Raw genomic sequence first — 18375 nt, forward strand, 5'->3', positions numbered from 1 at the left:
ACTAAGGATCCTGCTGCTGACTCCAGTATGTTGTTTAAGAAGTAGCTAACGGAGGTTGGGACTTTACTTGAGCTTTCAGTACACAAATGTTGAGCATCACTTTACTGTTCTGTGTGAAGTTTGTGGTTGCTTTCTACTGATAGTCACAGAATAGGAAGTGTAAAAAGCATACCCTGATCAAATGATTGCCAAGAGACAACTTTGAGTTCAGATTATCTGGTTTCTTAAATCAACAAATCTTAGGTTAATTTCTCTGATTATTTAGAAGACTTCTGAAACACTGAAGAGGAGAGGGTAAATCTTCATTTTGAACATGGTGGTACTGGTCTCCTCCACCTCCTGCATTCTGTAGGAGTTCTAGTGAATTACCTCTGTGTTTTCAAAATACTTAAATTTACTTAAGAATAACGTATGGGGCTTTGTGCATTGAACTCTCTAAAGTTAAGCATACTTGTTAAAATTTACTCTGAATATTGAATTGTGGACTGACAAGTTTCAGTAGAGGTTCTTAACTATGTATCAATTGTTCAAACTGGAGTCCTTAAAATTTTGCTTGTGGCAGCGATTCAGTAAAGGTGGCATATGGGGAAATGCATGGCCTGCTGATGAACAACTGTATAGAATAAATTATGTCTTGAAGAAAAAAAATTAAGTTTCCAATCATGGATGCATGGCATGCATCAGTATCAGAACAATTCTCTAGATTCTGTATGTAAACTTCTTGAAACAGAATTTGAAGTGTGCTTGAGAGAATGGGTCCTGCTTGTAATAATCACCAGTACGCTTCCTTGTACAACCGCAGTGCTATGGGCTGCCCCAAAATTCAAAAGTTTCACCCTACCAACATGTTAAACTAGCTGGCACTGTCCAGGTTTTTGAAAGAAAACTTGAGCTCCTGCAATCTTTCATTTAGTTCACTTGAGCATCTGCCAAAGAACAACACCCTTGCTATAGCTGGAAAGCTAGAAGAGCTATTGCACTAGGTGCCCTGATTTTTGTGGAGGCTGGGACAGGGGAAAACCTTGGTAACTCCTCATTATAATTTCACTTAAGACAGAGTTGGCAAAATGTCACTTCTGCATATTTAAAGATAGTAAATTTTTCTTCCCTAAACTAAGACAGCTGTTTTGTTGATTTTTTTTTTTTTTTTTTTTTAATTACAAAAAAGCTGTCTCCCTACCACACCTTTTCATTCTGTAAGACTAGGGTAGCCTGCTTCCCTCAAGGTTCAGATTCTCTTAATACTGCTGTCACTATCTATCTACAGTCTGTTCATGCTGTTTGGGGGGTGGGGGGGGAGGGGGGAAAAAAAAGACTTTTAAGATGTCATTACTACACTGTGAAAGGAAAACACATGAGAATGTGTTTCGGTGTAACCTCATGGCTTTGGCTTCTTGTTTCCCCCTGAGACCGAGACTGCTGGGCTGGTTGCTTTGTCCTCTTGAGTTGCAATTCCCCTGACTACTGCTTTGGTAAGAGTAGACAATTAACATGGGATTTCACAGAACTATCATGCAAAATGACTTTCTGTGACAGAAAGCCCTTTTCACAAAACGTAGCGCCAGTAAATCCTTCTCGCTGTTCTCCTTCACCGTCGAGTTAGGCACCAAAACTAAATAATAAATTGGGTAAAGCAGTAAAGCTCATTTGGCAACAATACTTTTTCATAATCCTTTATTGTGCTTTTGTGCCCTAAGCTGTAGATGGGTTAGGTTTGCGATGACCCTAATTTTAAAAGAACACCATGAATAACTTCAATTTTGCTTCTAATCGCTCTTGTGTGCCTTTAATACTTTAGTGTCAATTGGTACGAAGTTTCAGTCTAGTACACAAGATGCAGCAAAGAGGTAATACAAGAGCTACAGGGGATGATTTTTGATAAAGAATAATTCATGCTTTGTGGTAAGAGTACTGCAAAAACACTACAAAATAAACGAAAATTCTTTTAGACTTTCAGGGCTAGTTCTATGTAGACAAGGAGCTGATTTGTTTCAAACGAAACGGGAATTTTATTAATTCCTTCCTTGTCTCTACCATGTTCCTACATTAGCTCTTTAAGTATACCGTTTGTAACAAAGCTGGTCTGCAGATTTTAAGCTTGAAACCTTTGAGTAAATAGCCACTTTATTTCCAGAAAGTGCATAGTTTTCAGCTGAAACTGGAAATCTCTGAAATGTATATGTGACTTTTAGGTTATATGAACTACCATATTATACTAACCTTAAATGTCTAGTGCTACGTCTGAAATGCAAATACCAGTCTGTTTGGCTGCAGCGTCTTTTTGCAGGGCAAACTTAATTTGCAGCAGGACAACTGCAGAGCCATTGCCTATTGAATACCTCATAGCTTTATGCTTCTCTGTGCCATGCAGGTGTATGCAGAAAACCACTGACAAGAGTTGGCTTAACCCTGCATTTGGGAAATGTGGAGAGTTGAGCGGGGATTTTTTCTCTTGTGCCATAAGGGATATGCAGAAATGGCTGTTAAACATGCTAATTCTTCATCTTCAGCTGTTTAAAAATCACACGTTCTAGCATGTTAGTATGGTGATCGGGGTTTGTGAAGTTCAGCTGCAATACTGAGGCCAAAAATAGAACCTCAAAGAGCTGAAGAAGCTTCAGTAGATGCAATATGTTGAAGTCTCTTTTTTTGAGCTTTTAGTCGCAGTACTCGGAAGGTTCCATTTGCTAGCTAGTCATCCTGTATTTACTCCATGTATCACATGGGACTAGAGTCGTGAACAAAAGCTGTTGAGATTTTCCCCAGGAACACCAGAACAGAGACCAGGGGGAGAGCTGTGCTTCTGACTGGCTGGCTTCGGTGGAGCTTCCTGAATTGTGTAGCAGCACTAAGCCTCACCACCCTTCGAATGAAACTTGAGTCCAGCTCCTTCACCGGTTTGGGCTTTTAAGCTGCTTTCTCATTCTTCTACTTCCTTCTCCTTTGCCCTCTGAGAAGAAAAGCAAAAAAATACCCAAACCCACAATGGCATTTAGGAACATGGAAAAAGGAGAATATCCATTCGTGAGGTCAGTGGAGCCCTGCTGCTGATTGTGAGCACGAGGGACTTGGGCTTTAGCATCATACTGTAGTGTCAAAGAGCCACCAGGGCATCACTTTATGAAAACAGTAATGCAGCCCTGGCCTGTATCCACCTTATTCCAGTGGCTGCATTTACTCGACTGCTTCAAGGAGCTTCAGTCACACTTTTTCATAAATTATTTCAACGTCGGCAAGGAGTGGTAGCTGTCGTACAGCAACACTGTGTACACTGTATTCTCTCCTAATGAGGTGGCTTTCTCAACTTCATTGGTATTGCTTTTTGGTCACTATGGTGGGTATCTTTGGAGAAGATGTAATGAGGGAGAAAACTAGGTCACTCATCACTAATTTGCTTCCACCACTCTCCCACTCTGCCTGGCTGGCTGGAGATGTTACCAGCAGCTCACAATCTAACTCCAGGGCTGCTTCTCTGCCACCATGTCCTGCCTTTAGCTCTGGTCCCATCATTCCAGCAGAGGCCGTGGAAGGGCTAAGAAAGGCTTCTCCCTTTGGAAAACTTTGTTAAGCGTCGCACATAAACAGAAGGAAATGAATAGATGTGCATCTGGAATGGGATTTCCATTACATCACAGTCAGCTAATGACAGTTATTTGCGTTAAACAGGGTTGTTATTTATTGTAACTATTGTTCTGATTTGCATTCCTTCTTCAAAGGAGAGATACTATACCTGAAAGGCAGTGCTGATGAGAAGGGTGAAGAACACCTGCAGCTTGTGTGAGTAGCAGCATTTCTATGTTTCAACACAATGTTTGATGTTTCTTTAAGCTATTAGGTCCTGTGCTGTTGCCCAGTTTTCATTCCTTCTCCGTCACAAGATCTTACCGTTACAGTAGCATTACTGTTGTTTTGCTTTTCCTGCACCTCTTTATAAATAAGTAAATAAAGTGGCCCAAATAAGTTACGCTTTAAATGGCAAGCTAGCCTTTATAATTCACACATCATTGATATGTATTTCCTGGAGAAGGCCTGAACAGGAGAAAACAACTCTCGAAGACAGCAGTAACTAGAAAAAGGCTGCCATACATTTTATGTTTTGTAGGCTTGTCTTGTGTTTCTGTGACACCTTGAAGAGCAACCTCTCCTCAAGACAGTTGTCTTTAGCACTAACATCTGTGTTCATAATCTAGCAATGCTGCGTTAAGACGTCAGTGAAGATTAAAAAGGGGACAACTATGAAATAGCCTTAGATGCTACCAAACACCTTGAACTGACGATTGCTTCTGCCTCCGTTAATTCAGACCACAGCAGAGCCAAGTCAGACACTTTGTGGCTTTGGAGTTATTCAGCCAGTTTTGAGATGTTATCAAGGAAGGAAGCAAAACAAAAAGGGAATTTCCTTCAGAAGAGAGATGCCAGCCTCTGTTCTGTAAACTTATTTATAATGTATTAATGTAAAAAAAAAAAACGTTATGAAGGCACTGAGGACTTGTACGTGGTACTAGTAACATTACTGACTACACCTGCCTGCTCAGTCCTGCAGCCTGGGATGCTGCCAGCAGGAGCCATGTCAGACTTGTCATTCCAACCCTGGGCAGCAGCTGGGGCACACCCATGTCGACACCTTACTCAAGCGCAAACTCACATGTCTTAGGAATTATGGAACTTGCCCTACTCCTTTGCCTCTCAAGCAGATTCCTGCAGCCAAACATCGGTTATGGCACAGACAAGTCCGTACCATCCTGCCCAGCTACCCCGCATGTTCCCTGGTTCATGCTGTCTTACCAGGAGAGGTTACATGTGGCCCGTTGGTACGTGCTCAGCACAGAGCATGGCCTGACTGCTTATCAGGCCCGTACTGCTCCGTCTGTCCAGTGAATGGTGGCCCTTGGTGGAGTTAAAAACGGTGCCTGGCTCGCGGGTCCCTGCAGCGTGGCTCCAAGGCAGCATGGCCACTCTGCTCCCTCAGCGTGCAGTGCGCAGGTGAGGGAAGCAAATCCCCACCTTGTCTGTCCGTAGATTGCATTCAACCGAACTGAAGCAGGCGAGGTATACCTAACTTGACTATGAAGGACCATAGTTCTTGTGTAGATACTACGTTAATAATATTAAAGTGCACACAACGCACCTTTGCTCACACACAACAGGCCCAATCTGTGCTTATGCAGGTGCCAAAACCGGTGGCTTGCTCTGGGCTGGCCATGGCAGTGGGGCCCGGGGCGCTCGTCTTTTCCCTCGCTGACAGCAGGGCATGGAAGCTTTGCCTTAAAAAATCCTTCTGATGTCGTAACCTCGTGTGACGACGGGAAAGCGAATTCCCTTGTAAACCCTCCTGAACGCGCGGCCCTCACGGCGCCGAGACCGGCCCCGGGGCTGAGGCGGCCCCGCCGCCCCTCAGCGCCCCCGCCCCGCCGCCGGGGGTGGTGCTCGCCGCAGGAAGCGCCTCGGTCCCGGCGGGGCCGCTGCCCTCCCCTCCCCTCCCTTCCCCTTCCCTTTCCCGCCGCCGCCCTTTTGCTTTCGCTTTCCCGCTGCGGGCAGCTGGCGCGGCCATGGAGAACGGCGCCGTCTACAACGCGACCACCGAGCCGCAGACCAAGCCGTCCCGCTGCCCCTTCAGCTGCAGCCTGCAGCACCTGCGGGGATGGCGGCTGCCGACCAAAGCGCTACAGGCGGTGAGTGCTCTCCTCTCTCCTCAGCGCGGCGGGGAGCGCGGCCGGGGCGGCCGTTGCCGACTGACCGCCCGCCCGCCTCCGCAGGCCCCCACAGGCCGTGTCCCCCCGCCGCCGGGGCCTGGGCCGTGGCTCCCCACAGGCCGGGGCCGTGTCCCCCCGCCGCCGGGGCCGTGGCGGGCCGTGCGCGGAGCCAGCACCCCCGGGCAGAGCGGCGGCCCCGAGGGGGCGGGAGAGGCCGCGCGTCCAGCGACAGCCGCCCGCCGGCTTTACAGGTGTCCCCGCTTGTCAGAAGCGCAGCGTCGGTGTGGAAACGGGCGTGTGAAGGTGACCGCCGGCGTTAGGGCAGCCCCCCCCCCCCCCCCGCCCCGCCGCTTACTGAACTGCTGCTTGGCAGAGCGCGGGCGGGGTCGCGGCGGCCCGCAGCCGTGAGGGGAGCTCCTCGGGCCGCGGGGAGCCCGGCCCAGCCTGGCTGTCGGGCACGGAACTACTCGGGTGGAAGGCACACACACACGGTGTCTTATAACGCCGTCGTCTCTACAGGTTCAGACCATTTTGTGGTGGGGAAGTAACAGGCTTGTGCCTTTTTCACGTGGCAGTTACCAGAGCAGGTGCTGGCATCCGACGACCGTGTGCATCGTGCCACCGAGGTTGGGTGCTGAACCAGCCTGGATTAGCAGCCTGCTGGCGTTGGGGTTGTAAATCAGAGGGAAACCTCACGGAAAGCTTCCTGTTTTCTTCTGAGGGCCACGGTGGATGAAAGCGGGAGGTAGCAGCTGAGCCTCAGGGTAGAGGCAGGAGAACAGGGAAGGGCTTGCTGGGTTATCAGATCTGGACCTGCCTCTCCTGCGGCCCATCTGTAAGGTGGTCACGCCGCACTGTCTGTGCCGAAATCAGGCTCGTTTCTCCTGTCATTCATGTTAGAAAATTGCGCCAGAAACATGCGGTGTTGGTGGTGGCCCATTGCACGAGACGTCACATTGCATCGCTTTATGTTGGACAGTCCTGTGCCCACCAGGAAATAAAAGGCTTATATTCTGCTTGCTTTTTGCTATCTGTAATGTTACTCCTGAACACATTCAGCAGCTGGGCACATGGTTCAGGCTTCTGCTCTGTGCTCAGTGGTGGGCTTTTCCGAAATGTGCCTGTGTGACTGCTGATAGGGACACGAGGAGCATCATGTAAGTACTGGCAGGGAGGTAGTGAAACAGACACTGGGAAAGGACAGCTGACTGTAAATATCTGTCAGGGTACATTTTTTTCAGCCAACAAAGTGGCTTTTTAGTCAGATGTCTCATGCTCATGGGGATTGTAGGTGATTTCCAACCCTTTCTTATGAGTTCAGCATTGCAGAAAAGAGAACATTTGGGTTTTAAACTTGGCCTTGTGCACAGTCAAGACCCTCAACCAAAAATGCAAGATTCTTGAGTGCTGGCAAAGGTAATAGTAATGCTGCCAAAAAATATGTTTTCTAACAGTGTATAAATAGTAAGTAAGTAAGTAAATAAATATAACAGGACATAAACTTTTATTTCATCTACTGGAGATCAATAAAGTAAGATCTGCTGGCTGTTGCTCCCAGACAAGCAGATGGTTTATGTAAGCAGGTTCACTGACTAAAATAAGCTTTTTCATATGCAAATTTAATGGTGTACCAATGTCTTAAACTACTTACCTGAACAGAAGCATTATTTTAAAAGCTTTCCAGGTAGGGAAGGAAAATTATGATTATCCTAAATAGGATGGACAGCTGCTTGATATGCTCCTAAAGAATTAGAAGTTTATGGCCTGTACCTATTCTTCAACAAAACAGAAGGAGCTTTGGCTGTTTCATATAAGCCTGTAGAGGTCTGCATTTATCCCAGGACTAACACTGATGGATGAAGTGGGATCTCTGGCAGAACAATTCTTGGGAAACTGAACGAAATGTGGAGTCTCCTGGCTTGTTTAAAGTGGCTCATGCATTTATACTGTATCTAATAGCGGGATGTTACTAAAATGCAGATGAATAATAGAGATGATAATCTTCTGACTAATACCAGAAATAACTAGAGAAAATTGAATATTGACTTGGACGAGTCCCACATAGGATTCCACTTGGTAAATTTCATTTACTTGATACTGAACCCTTTATAGCTACTCTTTGAGTGGGATTTCTTTCTGCTCCTTTGTATACTCAGGGTTTGTTTTTTTTAGTTACTTAGATCATACTATGGTTATCTGGGCTTATAAATTCTTTTCAGGGCAGGTTTATTTTCTGTTCTGTTTCAGCCCAGGTGAAAGTGATGGCATTCAGTTTTCAGTGCTGATAAAAGAGAGCTAGAACACTGCATGAAAACATACGCTTTAGCTGACCTTGTGAAAAATGCAAAATTAAAAGTCATTGGACGCAGCTGTAGGCAAATCTTTTGAAATGCCAAAAAATACTTGAAAATTGGAAGTTCAGAGTTCAAAACATTCCTTTGGACAGCCATTGTAGTCACAATTTTAGGTGCGAAGGCTGCTGAGAAGTTTGCCTTGCCAGCTGCTGTGGGAGAGAAGGGAAGTATGTGGAAGCCTGATAGTAATACTGTGTTTCCCAGCTCGGGTTCTTTCCCTTTCTGAGATCCTGTTTACTTTATATGATTGCAGCGTTTTCAAAATATGATGCTTGGAAGTGCCCTTCTGAGGTCTGGCTTAGTGGGGGGAATTTACAGTTCCCACATGCTAAATTGTTGTTCTTAGTTTTACTGTCAGAAAACTGAAACCTGAGGCTGATGGTTATTTTCCAAGAGCAATTCTGAATTTTATAGGGGTTTTTTAAACTAATTTTTTTTAAAGAAGAACTGTCAACCTAATTATTGCCCATATACTCTTACCAAAAATATGATCATAATCCTTACATCAGTCTTCATTTTATGATGGAGCCTGATTCCTACAATGGTTTTGTTTTAATTTGGTGAACTCCTTACTACAAGGATCTATAATGCTGTGTCAATTTTAAGGGATGAAGGAAACTATCAAGAAGTGGCCAAAATGAGAAAATGTATAAATAAAGCAATATTCTTTTTTGTACAATATAACAGTGGAAAGTCCAGCAGCAGATGTATGGTGACTGTACAGGAATTAATTCACGTTCGTTCCTCAAAATATACTGTAGCAGAAGGTGAACATAAGCTTCTGCGTAGATTAAACACTGTCCAACATGGCTTAAACATAGTTTAACGTTTTGGTTCCTACAAGTACAGCTGAGCTCCTGTTGTTACCGGGTCATAAGCACTTGAGGCATTAGCTATATCCTCTTTCTCTGAAGCTTTATTGAAGGAGGTAACGTCAGCTGTAAATTTTCAGGGAGGGAGCCGACTGTGTCAATGCCATCCAGTTTCCCCCTCTACCCTGAACCCAAACTCATTTAAAATTAAGTGCAATTGTAAGCAGTAAGCAATAGCATTTTTGCTCGCTCTGAGCAGTATGTGTCTCCACGCTGCCTGCTTTGTCTGCTTCCAACTGGCAAGTGCACAAAACCACAAATTGGGAATCTTGTCTGTCTAATCAAGAAGCCTGTATTTGGCGGTGAGTGCTCAGCTTACCTAAGCGTAGTTTATTGACGAACTTTAACAGCAAGTGTAAACTGTGTCACTATATAATTATTTCTGCCTGTAAGAAAACAGTGTAGAATTTTACCAAGTTCTTTGTAGATTGAAGATTTTTGCTACAGCTGTCTTTATTAATGTTCTTATCAGGCATGGCTGTTTCCTGAAGATGTTAGAGACTGATCCAACTCAAGCGTGTTATTTCTTTGCAGATTCTCTCTCTTCTGGCTGTTATTTTTGAAGAAATTGTGCAGAATTGCATCATGTGTGGTGGACTTTACTTCTTTGAATTCGTAAGCTGCAGTGCCTTTCTTTTGAGCCTCGTGATCCTGTGTGTGTATTGCACTAATATATATGAAACACTTGGGAAAGATAAAGTACGGAGAGGGGTAAGGAATTTTTTTTTTTAAAACCTTTTCTCGTAAGTGCTTAAAGACTACTGTGGAGTAAAAAGGCTGTGCAGAATGAATCACCTTTTCTTCTTTATTTAAAGGGTAGATTATAGTTTAAAAATGTGTCAACTTTGAGAGTCCCTTTTATATTGACAACTTTTCCAAAATTGTCATTTGGTTACCTGCAGGATTTTAGGACTTGTGTCAAAGTCCTTCACGCAGACTAATACTACTGCGTAGTCATTGCATATATTACCTATATGGAATGCAGTTTACTGCCAGAATGATACTTGTAACTTGCCTGATTAAGCTATCTTTTCCTACTGGGTGTAGCCTACCTCCTTTTTGGTAATACACTCGTTACAGTTCATGCTTTTATATTTCAGAAGATCCAGGAGTAGCACAAAGTTGCCCTGTAAAGTCAGTAAGAATATTGTACTGTCTTAGTGTCCCTTCCTATTTGTCTTCAGAGCAAACAGTAAGTTTTTTACATGAAGGTACAGATAAGGGAGTGTAGTAAGAGATTTGCATAAGCACATTTAGTTAAAGGTTTCTGATTTTCCAGATGCTTTACATAGGGAATAACGTTAGCGTGGTTGACCTGAGCTTGAATTTGATAGTGAAAAAAGTCGGGTGAAATGAATGAAATATTTAAAGAAGACAAAACCAGGGAAGTATGTAATGCAGACTCTTTTAAATAGTTGACAAAGTTGAGTGTTGTTTGGAATGCAGTTGTGAAATGTATTTCCTGAAGCTTCCATTAGCATCAGAGTTTCAAAGCATAAATTCACTGGCAGATTAACTCAGCTGCTGTTGTCATACTTGTTCTTTTTCAGGTAGCATATCTACAATTCTGTAACATTCACTTTTTTATATTTGCAGAATTTGTGGGCCATGCCAGCCATAGGTTTCTGTTTTTTGTTAGCATCAATAGTGCTTGCTGCAACCAGCTCTGGGTCTGCTGTTGAAAAAGTCGCATGTGTAAGTTTTAAAATTGCATGATTTATTTTGTATTTATTTTGTATGTTAATTTCTCCTCTCTTTAAACTCAACTTGCAGGGAAGAAACTGGGCAGGGAATAGAACTCAGTGCGTTGCAGCGTTTTAGGAGGAATTAGCTATTTCAGACCTTGCAGAAACTTACTGTAGGAAACCCAAAGAGCAGGCATTCCTCAGGATTGGTGGAAAGCTCTGCGCGCACTTCCAGCTCGCGAGCATTTGCAGCTTGCTTCTGGGGTCCTCAGACTTCACTCCCTTGGCTCTTTATTTTTCCCTGTCATCTGTCACTGTTGCGACGTTGCCGTCTCTCACAGCTTCCCTAGTTCTCCGATACCTTATGTCTGAAATGCCTATTTCTTTCCTCAATTGTCCTTTCATAATACCACCCCCTCACAAAGTCAGCAAGAAACCATGTCTTTTGCCAGACATTACAAAGCATATGTGGAGAAAGCTGACTTGCAAAGGCTGCAGTAAGAGGAGCGGTTTCCTCAGTGACAGAAATAGTTAGAAGAGCAACAGGGCATCCATCACCCAGGGAACACTGAAGAGGCTCAGGGTAAGGTGCTGAAGAGGCTTTGGGATGCTGTGGATGTGATAATTCTTCACTCATTTGGCACTTCTTTTGAATAACATTTGAATGCTGAATATATTAGTTTGAAAGATCAAATTTTGATTTTATTCTCGATTGAGGAAAAAATGAGTCAGAAAAGACACAAAATAATTCTGTTCCACAGGCGGTGTGAGCTATTACAGATACACACTTTTGTGTAGTCATCTTCTGTGATGCTGATATATTCAGACCTAATAGTCTTGAGTATAAAGTCTTTCGGGTTTTTTCCTGGAGCTGGAAAAACAACAACTATTGTGATTTAAGACTTACTAGTGTCAAATTGCTTTGGGGCAAACCAGTCATGTAAAATTTAGGTAGAAGTTAGAATAATGCATGTGTTTATTTCCTTGCGTGAAAAGAGCTGCTAAAAAAACCCTTCTCCTTACCACTGTCTTGCCATGACTAATAATGAAACGTGTTTAACAAAATGTCCTTCCATCCCCCCTTGCTGACACAGTAAGGACTTGCTTAGGCTCTGCAGATCTTCTCTCCCTTCACCTTCCATGTGTTATTCTTCTTCACTTACTTCCTTTAATCAGCAGCCATCTCTCGGATAAATACTCGGCTATACCACCAGTGCCATGCTTCTTTAATAATTAATTTCTGCAATAAAATTAATATACTTCTACTGTTAAGGGCTTCTTGGAACATATAAGGTTCACACTTGATTAAGGAATGAAAACTGTAAAAACTTTTGCATTACTTGTGCTAGAATTATGATTTCTGATCTGTTTCTAATGTAAAGGGAACTATTGATTTAAGGAGGACTGTAATCTCAATATGTAAGCGTTAACATACATAAATAGTCCAGCAAATCTCTCTAAACAATGTTAGCATACTGTTAATATTTGTACATTTTAAAATCATACATTCCTTTCACTTTCACAGGTGTTTGGATTTCTTGCAAGTGGTGCATTTTTAGCTGAAATGGTTATAGAGCGTTTTCACAGACAGAAAAAAACCGCCAGTGGAAGCTCTGAAAATCCTGGCAACACTCAGAGTGCCACAGAAAATCAGCCATTGAATAAACAAAGCTAACTTTTTGGAATTTTTTTTCTTTTGAATGGAGCAAACTAAAATGAACTTTCAGTGCACTGTAGGTAACACCTTCTGTCTCTCCTTCTAATGTTGTATGCATTGCTCATCACAATTTTTTACGGATCCTTAGGTCAAGTAATGGCATCTTGAGCATCATGTTCTGAGGTAACTGGACCTGCTTATTAACTGGTCCTGCCACCTCTCCAGGTGACATACACTAAATAAGTGGCGTCTAAGTAGAATAACACAAGGACAAGCGTGGCAATTTGATTTTGACAGTTGATACTAAAGGTTAATGTGTGATGCATAAATTCTGAGCTATACCCTGAAGATACATACTTTCTGTATAAATGGACCAAATACTTCTGTTAGGAGTTATAAATCAGTACTGCAGGATTCATTTTCGTACTTGCCAGTCAAAACTGTGAATGTAAAAGGGATACCTAACTGGAGCCTTACAGAAACTCTTATCCTCATCCAAGGGGTTTTGGTTTTTTTTCACTATTCGTATGTCTCAGTTCTGTCTCTGGAGATCAGCTTAATGGAATAGTGAGTGCAGGGGTTTTATGGGGAGGGTAATGTAATGGTATATTAAGGAGACAGTTTTGTACCCCATGATTGTCAAAGTTTGGACTTGTATGCCAGAATCTTCTTTCAGATTGTTTTGAAAGCTATAAAAGTTGCAGGAAGAAACGTGAAAAGCCAGCTGTGAGAGAAAAAAGATGAAGAATAAATATTTTCATGAAGCAACCCCAAAAGCAGCAATCTGAACATCAATGGGAAAAATGTTACAGCATGTTGGTACTATTCTGGTGAATATTGCTTGCAAGGTTCATACCACATGCAGCTTGTTTATGCATAGATAATGGTAAGTTTTGCCAGAATGGTTATGGACCCCAACATTTCTGTTTATAAATATGGCACGAGCTTAAGATTTCTTGCTGCTGACTATCTTAGTGGGTAAACAGGTAAATAAGCACTTGTACCCTTGATTTGGCTTAAAAGTGACAGGCTGTAGGACTGCAAGAAATACTACTGATGCAACACGTATCACACAAGTGATGGACGTATCAGACCAGATGTTGATGGCTGTAAAAGAAATTAAGCGGTGAAAAGGCATTTTTCAGGTGTCTGAGCTAGAAGCAAGACTGCTAGACCTTGCTTAAGAGGAACGCCTTCAAAAGTAGAGCAAATTGCTGTAAGCCAGATGTTCCAAAATACCAAAACAAATGAGAAGCAGCCGATTATGCAAAAACAATTCTAGTCTGAGTACTCATGACATTTGCTGTGTCTTCCAGGCATTAACTCCTTTTCATCAATACCCTAGTCTGTCAGATGTATTGTCCTGTAACCTATTGTGGCAACACTGAGACTAAGCCCTCCAGAAACTGGCTGAGCAGGCTGTAATTGGAAAAGGATGAGGAAGCTGTTGTAAGACAAAGGACTGTAAAAGAAGGTCAGAGGTTTTTTTCCTGTGCTGCCAATTTCTGATGAACGTGAGTTTGATCTTCTCTCTCTAAGGTCTGGGCTTAACCGTAACACTACACTTTGCTTGGAGGATGTAAAATTTTGACAGGTGTTGCGAAGCATCATGTTTAAGCTGTAGCTTGTTTTCAGAGCCATGCATTAAGAGACATAGTTTCCTTTATAGAATTTCCTGCTTTGTGAAGCAGAAAGGCTCTTTGGACTGGCTTTTTTCCCCTCTGTATTTATTAGTGTCCATTTGCACTAAAACCTGATCTCAGTCTAGGTGTACAGAGCTTGCTGTAGCTGTGTCTGGAAACGGGCTAGATTACAGTCATTTTGTTTACAGGCGATGTTACTGGTGATACAACACTTACCTGAATGAGGAGCAACCCTGCTATGATTTGTAGGGTCTTACTTCAAGGATTGTCTCCATATCTGCGATTTAACATTCTAAGGGTGGGTTGTTTGTTGTTTGGTTTTTATTGCTCAGGATTCTACTAAATTTTTTTTCACATCAAAACGTCTGTAGTTTCTAAATCTTGACCTATAATTAAAAGCTGTAAATATAGTGTAACGCTGCTGCTGCTATCTATTAAGCAATGCAGCACCATGACAGGGCTTTTATCTTGAGGTAATTTTTCTCACTTGAACATATGTGAATAGAGTTCTGGGGTTTGGTTGCTTTTTCTGTAGGTATTTCCCCACCTAAGTGCTTTGTTGTTGGTGTCCATTCCTGAACTGAAGATACTGGTACCGAAAGGGATCTGGAAAGTCATCTCTCTGCCTTGGCCTATCTGTGATATTTACTGCTGATACTTTGGAGAGAAACTGAAATACAGAGCAAGTTATTTTTATGAAAGCGTGCCACAAGGAGTTGGTGTCAGAAGTTACTCTGACTGAGATCTTCTGACTCCCATGATCTGACTGTTAAGCCTTTTGAAACAAATGCTACCAAACTTTACAGAATGGTTTGATGGATTCTCCTGCTACATCCATGTTGGCAACCCTGGCATGTTTCAGGTTGTTAGAGTGAAGGGGTTTTGGCATGTTTTTTCATTTTCATTTTAGCCGTTCCAAGTAGGTAGTTATTCTCTCACCGACTGACTGATCCACGTATAGATTTGAGGATCAGATCCCATCTCTGACTGAAAGGGATGCAAGCGTTGCCATCAGCTAATGAAAATGACAAATGGTAGTTCTTGGGAAACCTGTTAGTTGTTTTCCCATATGTTACAGGAGCCTACTAATAGGAAGAGTCCTGCTGTTCTTTACAACAACACATATTGTTCCACTTCAGATCCTATTTAGCTACAAGCAAGTCATGCACTGGTTATAGGTTTAAGGCAATTGCTAATTGTTGCTTCCAAACTCTGTTGGCTAACAGTCTCTGCATGGTGGTACTATTAATGCAAGGCTTACAAGTATGAGGTGTTCTTTTTGTTCTGTTTAAAAATAGCTGAGAAGCAGGTTTGCTAGTGTGTATGTTGCTCTCAGCCTCTGTGAGGTCATTTCCTTAACTGCTTCATCAGCTTGCTAAGAGAAAGGGGCAGGTGTGTGTACCTCCTAGCTCTTCTGCCCTCCCAGGCGAGGTGGGGGAGAGGCTTCCTTGCTGCTGTGGCTGAGCAGACTGGTCTCCTGCAGTCTTGACATGCCCCCTTTGATGCTTCTGGTGTCAGATCCAGGCTTTGAGTATCTGTCTTTTGACGGATCCCAGCGAACAGTTTTGGAGCTAGATTAAATGTCGGGTTTTGCAGGAGCTCTGCGCGTGTGGCTGGATGTCTCTTACCCCTCCTGTGCTCCGTCAGCAAAGTGGTCTGCTTGTTTCCCAGCCTGCTTCTGATGAAATCAGCCTTTAAACCAGCTTAAACTTTATTTAAACCAGCTATTAAAATTACTTACGTTAAGGTGGCTGCTTTATACTGAAGTGGGTTAGGGTTTAAGGAGAGTGGTGGGAGCCCTGGCAGAAGTGCTGTTACAAGCAACCGTCTTTAAATTTCTTCTGTTTGCAAAGTAACCGTCTCTGTACAGTCTCAACTGGTAGTAAAACCTGTGGAAAGAAGCAGCTGGCCCAGTATACCTATCTGGGGATTGTCTTCTCCCTTCCACAGTGCTTGGCAGTGGTGTTGCAAGCCTGCTCAGACACATTAAAAGCTTTTGTCTTTTCCAGCTGAGTCCATCCAAAAATATTTTAAAGGCTCTGCACCCACTTTCAGGCTTTGTTTACAGTGCCTTGAGAATCGGTGGAGAGGGTTCTCCAGGACGTGTGAGGACTTGTTGTTAAGTGGCTGGACTGTGAGTTTCTGCTCTGAAAAACTGCACTGGCATTGTGTAGATTGTGAATGTTAATGTTTGTGTTTGGTGTTTAGCACACGTTAAAATCACAATGCTACCAGTGTCCTTTGGGTTCTGAATATGTGAAGAAATTGTGCCTTACTGCTTGCACTCTGTGCTTAAAAATAGCAGGGAAGGGTTGTGGTCTACTGCAATAACAGTCCTACCTTTGCACCCTCCAACTTCAAAAAGCAGTTAAGCCATCTCACACAATTCTCAGAGCTCTGCACAAGACATTTTTGCATAATGGCCATCGTGGTGATCCTCGTTCAGATTTGTGCAATAAAAATACCAAGCTTTCTACACTGAAGGGAAATCTTTGTGAAATTTTTGAAAGGTTATATAAATTTGTAATGACTCAAGATGCTGGTAGTGCTTTTAAGATGGAAATTCATCTTTTTAGTCTATTGCTGTAAACATAAGCAGTTCTCTAGATAGTAAATTTTATGCTGTTCAGAACTATATCACTTTTAATATCTTTGAGAATTTAAGTGACTTTTAATGATTATTAAATCAGGATGATAGTGCAGCAGGGTTTTGTATAAAAATTTTATACAGTTTTGTTGCCAGTGTTGCCTTGAATTTCCTTTTAAATAATTTTGAAATGCTTAAATATTTTTCCATTCTAAACCTGTGGTCTTTTTAAATGTATTATGCTTTTTTGGTCTTAAGAACTTTCTAAAATATTTTGTAATCACTTTTTAAATAAAATAGTAGTAAATAACTTCAGTGGTTTTTGTTTCTGCTGCTATGATTTGGTGTCGCCATGTAGCTCTCCCAGAGCCAGCCACAGGAAATAACATCATTCTTTGTTTGGGGTTTGGAGGAAGGAGCTTGCAATGTGTTTGCCCGTTACTGAGGAAGAGGGTCCAACTTGCAAAGCTGGATATTCTCGCTGAAGTGTTTCCAGGAAGAAAGGTCCGACAAGGTCAGTACTGCCTCTTATCACCGGGTCCAACCAAACTAGTTTGCAATAGCCTTGACACCTACTTCGGTCTACGGGTTACTGTAACAAGCCTAATTCAAGTGCTGCTTTCCTATTGTCTTGATTACAGTGGAACTGGAAAAAATAAAAGTGCCAGATTTGTTAAAGGAATGAGCACAAACTAGCAAAAGGTGTTAAGAGCAAATAATTTCTTCTGGTGTAGAAAAATGCAGGTGACCGAGTTACTGGGTCGAAGGGGAGCAGCTGTCTGATTATCAGTGGTAGGGGGCGAGGAAAAGGAAATAAACCTGCATGGTTTCTGGCAGGGCTGCTTTTTTGTTTCATAATCCTACAGATTGCTCATTATCTGGTGGTTGTCTTGTAAACAGGAGAAGAACAGCACTTTCTGCATTGCCGGCACTGAAGTTGGAATGCCGTGGTGTATTTTATTTATATTGTAACGTTAAAGGGAAATTGTCTCTGATGAAGCTGCCAGAGATGAGTGTAACCATAAGGATTCATAAGGAACAAAGGTCTCTAGGGCTTTTAATTACATGTGAAAACTAGTGGCAAGAAAATGATTGAGACAAAATGTTGTATTAAAAGGCTAGATCAGTGGTGGATTTACACAGCATGAGAAAATAACTCGGAAGTCCTAAGAAAGGTTAATAAACGTTTAATAATTTGGAGCATGACCACATAGTTTAAGTCATGTTATTGCTAGAACGATGGCAACTCCTTTCTCAGTAGCATAATCCAAGTTAGTTTACTGTAGATGACCAGAATAGTGCAGCAGGGCAGCGTATCTCATAGGCTGGCAGTGTGCAGCTGTCTGTCGTGAGCGCACAAGGCACCACCTGGTCGCTGCTGTCTGCGCATCCATAGTTCAAGGCACGTCTGTGTTTCCTTGCTTTCAGGTGGGCCTCCTCCTCGCAGCAAGGAGCACGGCCGGCCGCTTGCTTTTGCTTCGTCACACAGCCTCCGTGCTGTCGGGCAGGAGCCGAGCAAGGGTAACTGCTTGGCGGGGCTTTGGCTTTGACTTATTTTTGGATTCAGAATAGCTATGCTTTGCCTGCTAAAGGAAGCACACGGAAGGCCAGCGACGTTTTTCGCATTCTGTTGGTGCAGTCTGCGCAGCCATCTGCCGAGAAGCTGCAGGAGAGAAGTTTGCCCACAAGAGGGCAAAGATGATCGTGTGATTGAAATTACTTGGTCTTGGACGACTTCACCCGCTTCCCACCTGTATTTTCAGTGGACTTAAAACCCCCCTTGCCCTCTTCTGTCAGTGTGGCTATAAATCGAAGGGTGCAATTTAGTGATACTGCATCCAGTCATTTGCTTACTTCTCAAAATACAGCCTGAAGGCTTTTTCA

At 42.9% G+C, this 18375-nt stretch overlaps 1 protein-coding gene across 1 annotated transcript; it reads left to right on the forward strand.

The window, feature by feature from the left end:
- Positions 1 to 5473: 5473 nt before the first annotated feature.
- Positions 5474 to 16806, forward strand: CMTM6 (CKLF like MARVEL transmembrane domain containing 6). Its single transcript, XM_055707566.1, has 4 exons — positions 5474 to 5672; positions 9454 to 9630; positions 10516 to 10614; positions 12130 to 16806. The coding sequence occupies exons 1-4, from the start codon at positions 5550 to 5552 to the stop codon at positions 12277 to 12279; spliced, it is 549 nt and encodes a 182-aa protein (XP_055563541.1). The 5' UTR covers positions 5474 to 5549; the 3' UTR covers positions 12280 to 16806.
- Positions 16807 to 18375: the final 1569 nt, after the last annotated feature.

This window comes from Falco cherrug, chromosome 4 (genome assembly GCF_023634085.1).
Source record: "Falco cherrug isolate bFalChe1 chromosome 4, bFalChe1.pri, whole genome shotgun sequence".
Lineage (NCBI taxonomy): Eukaryota > Metazoa > Chordata > Aves > Falconiformes > Falconidae > Falco > Falco cherrug.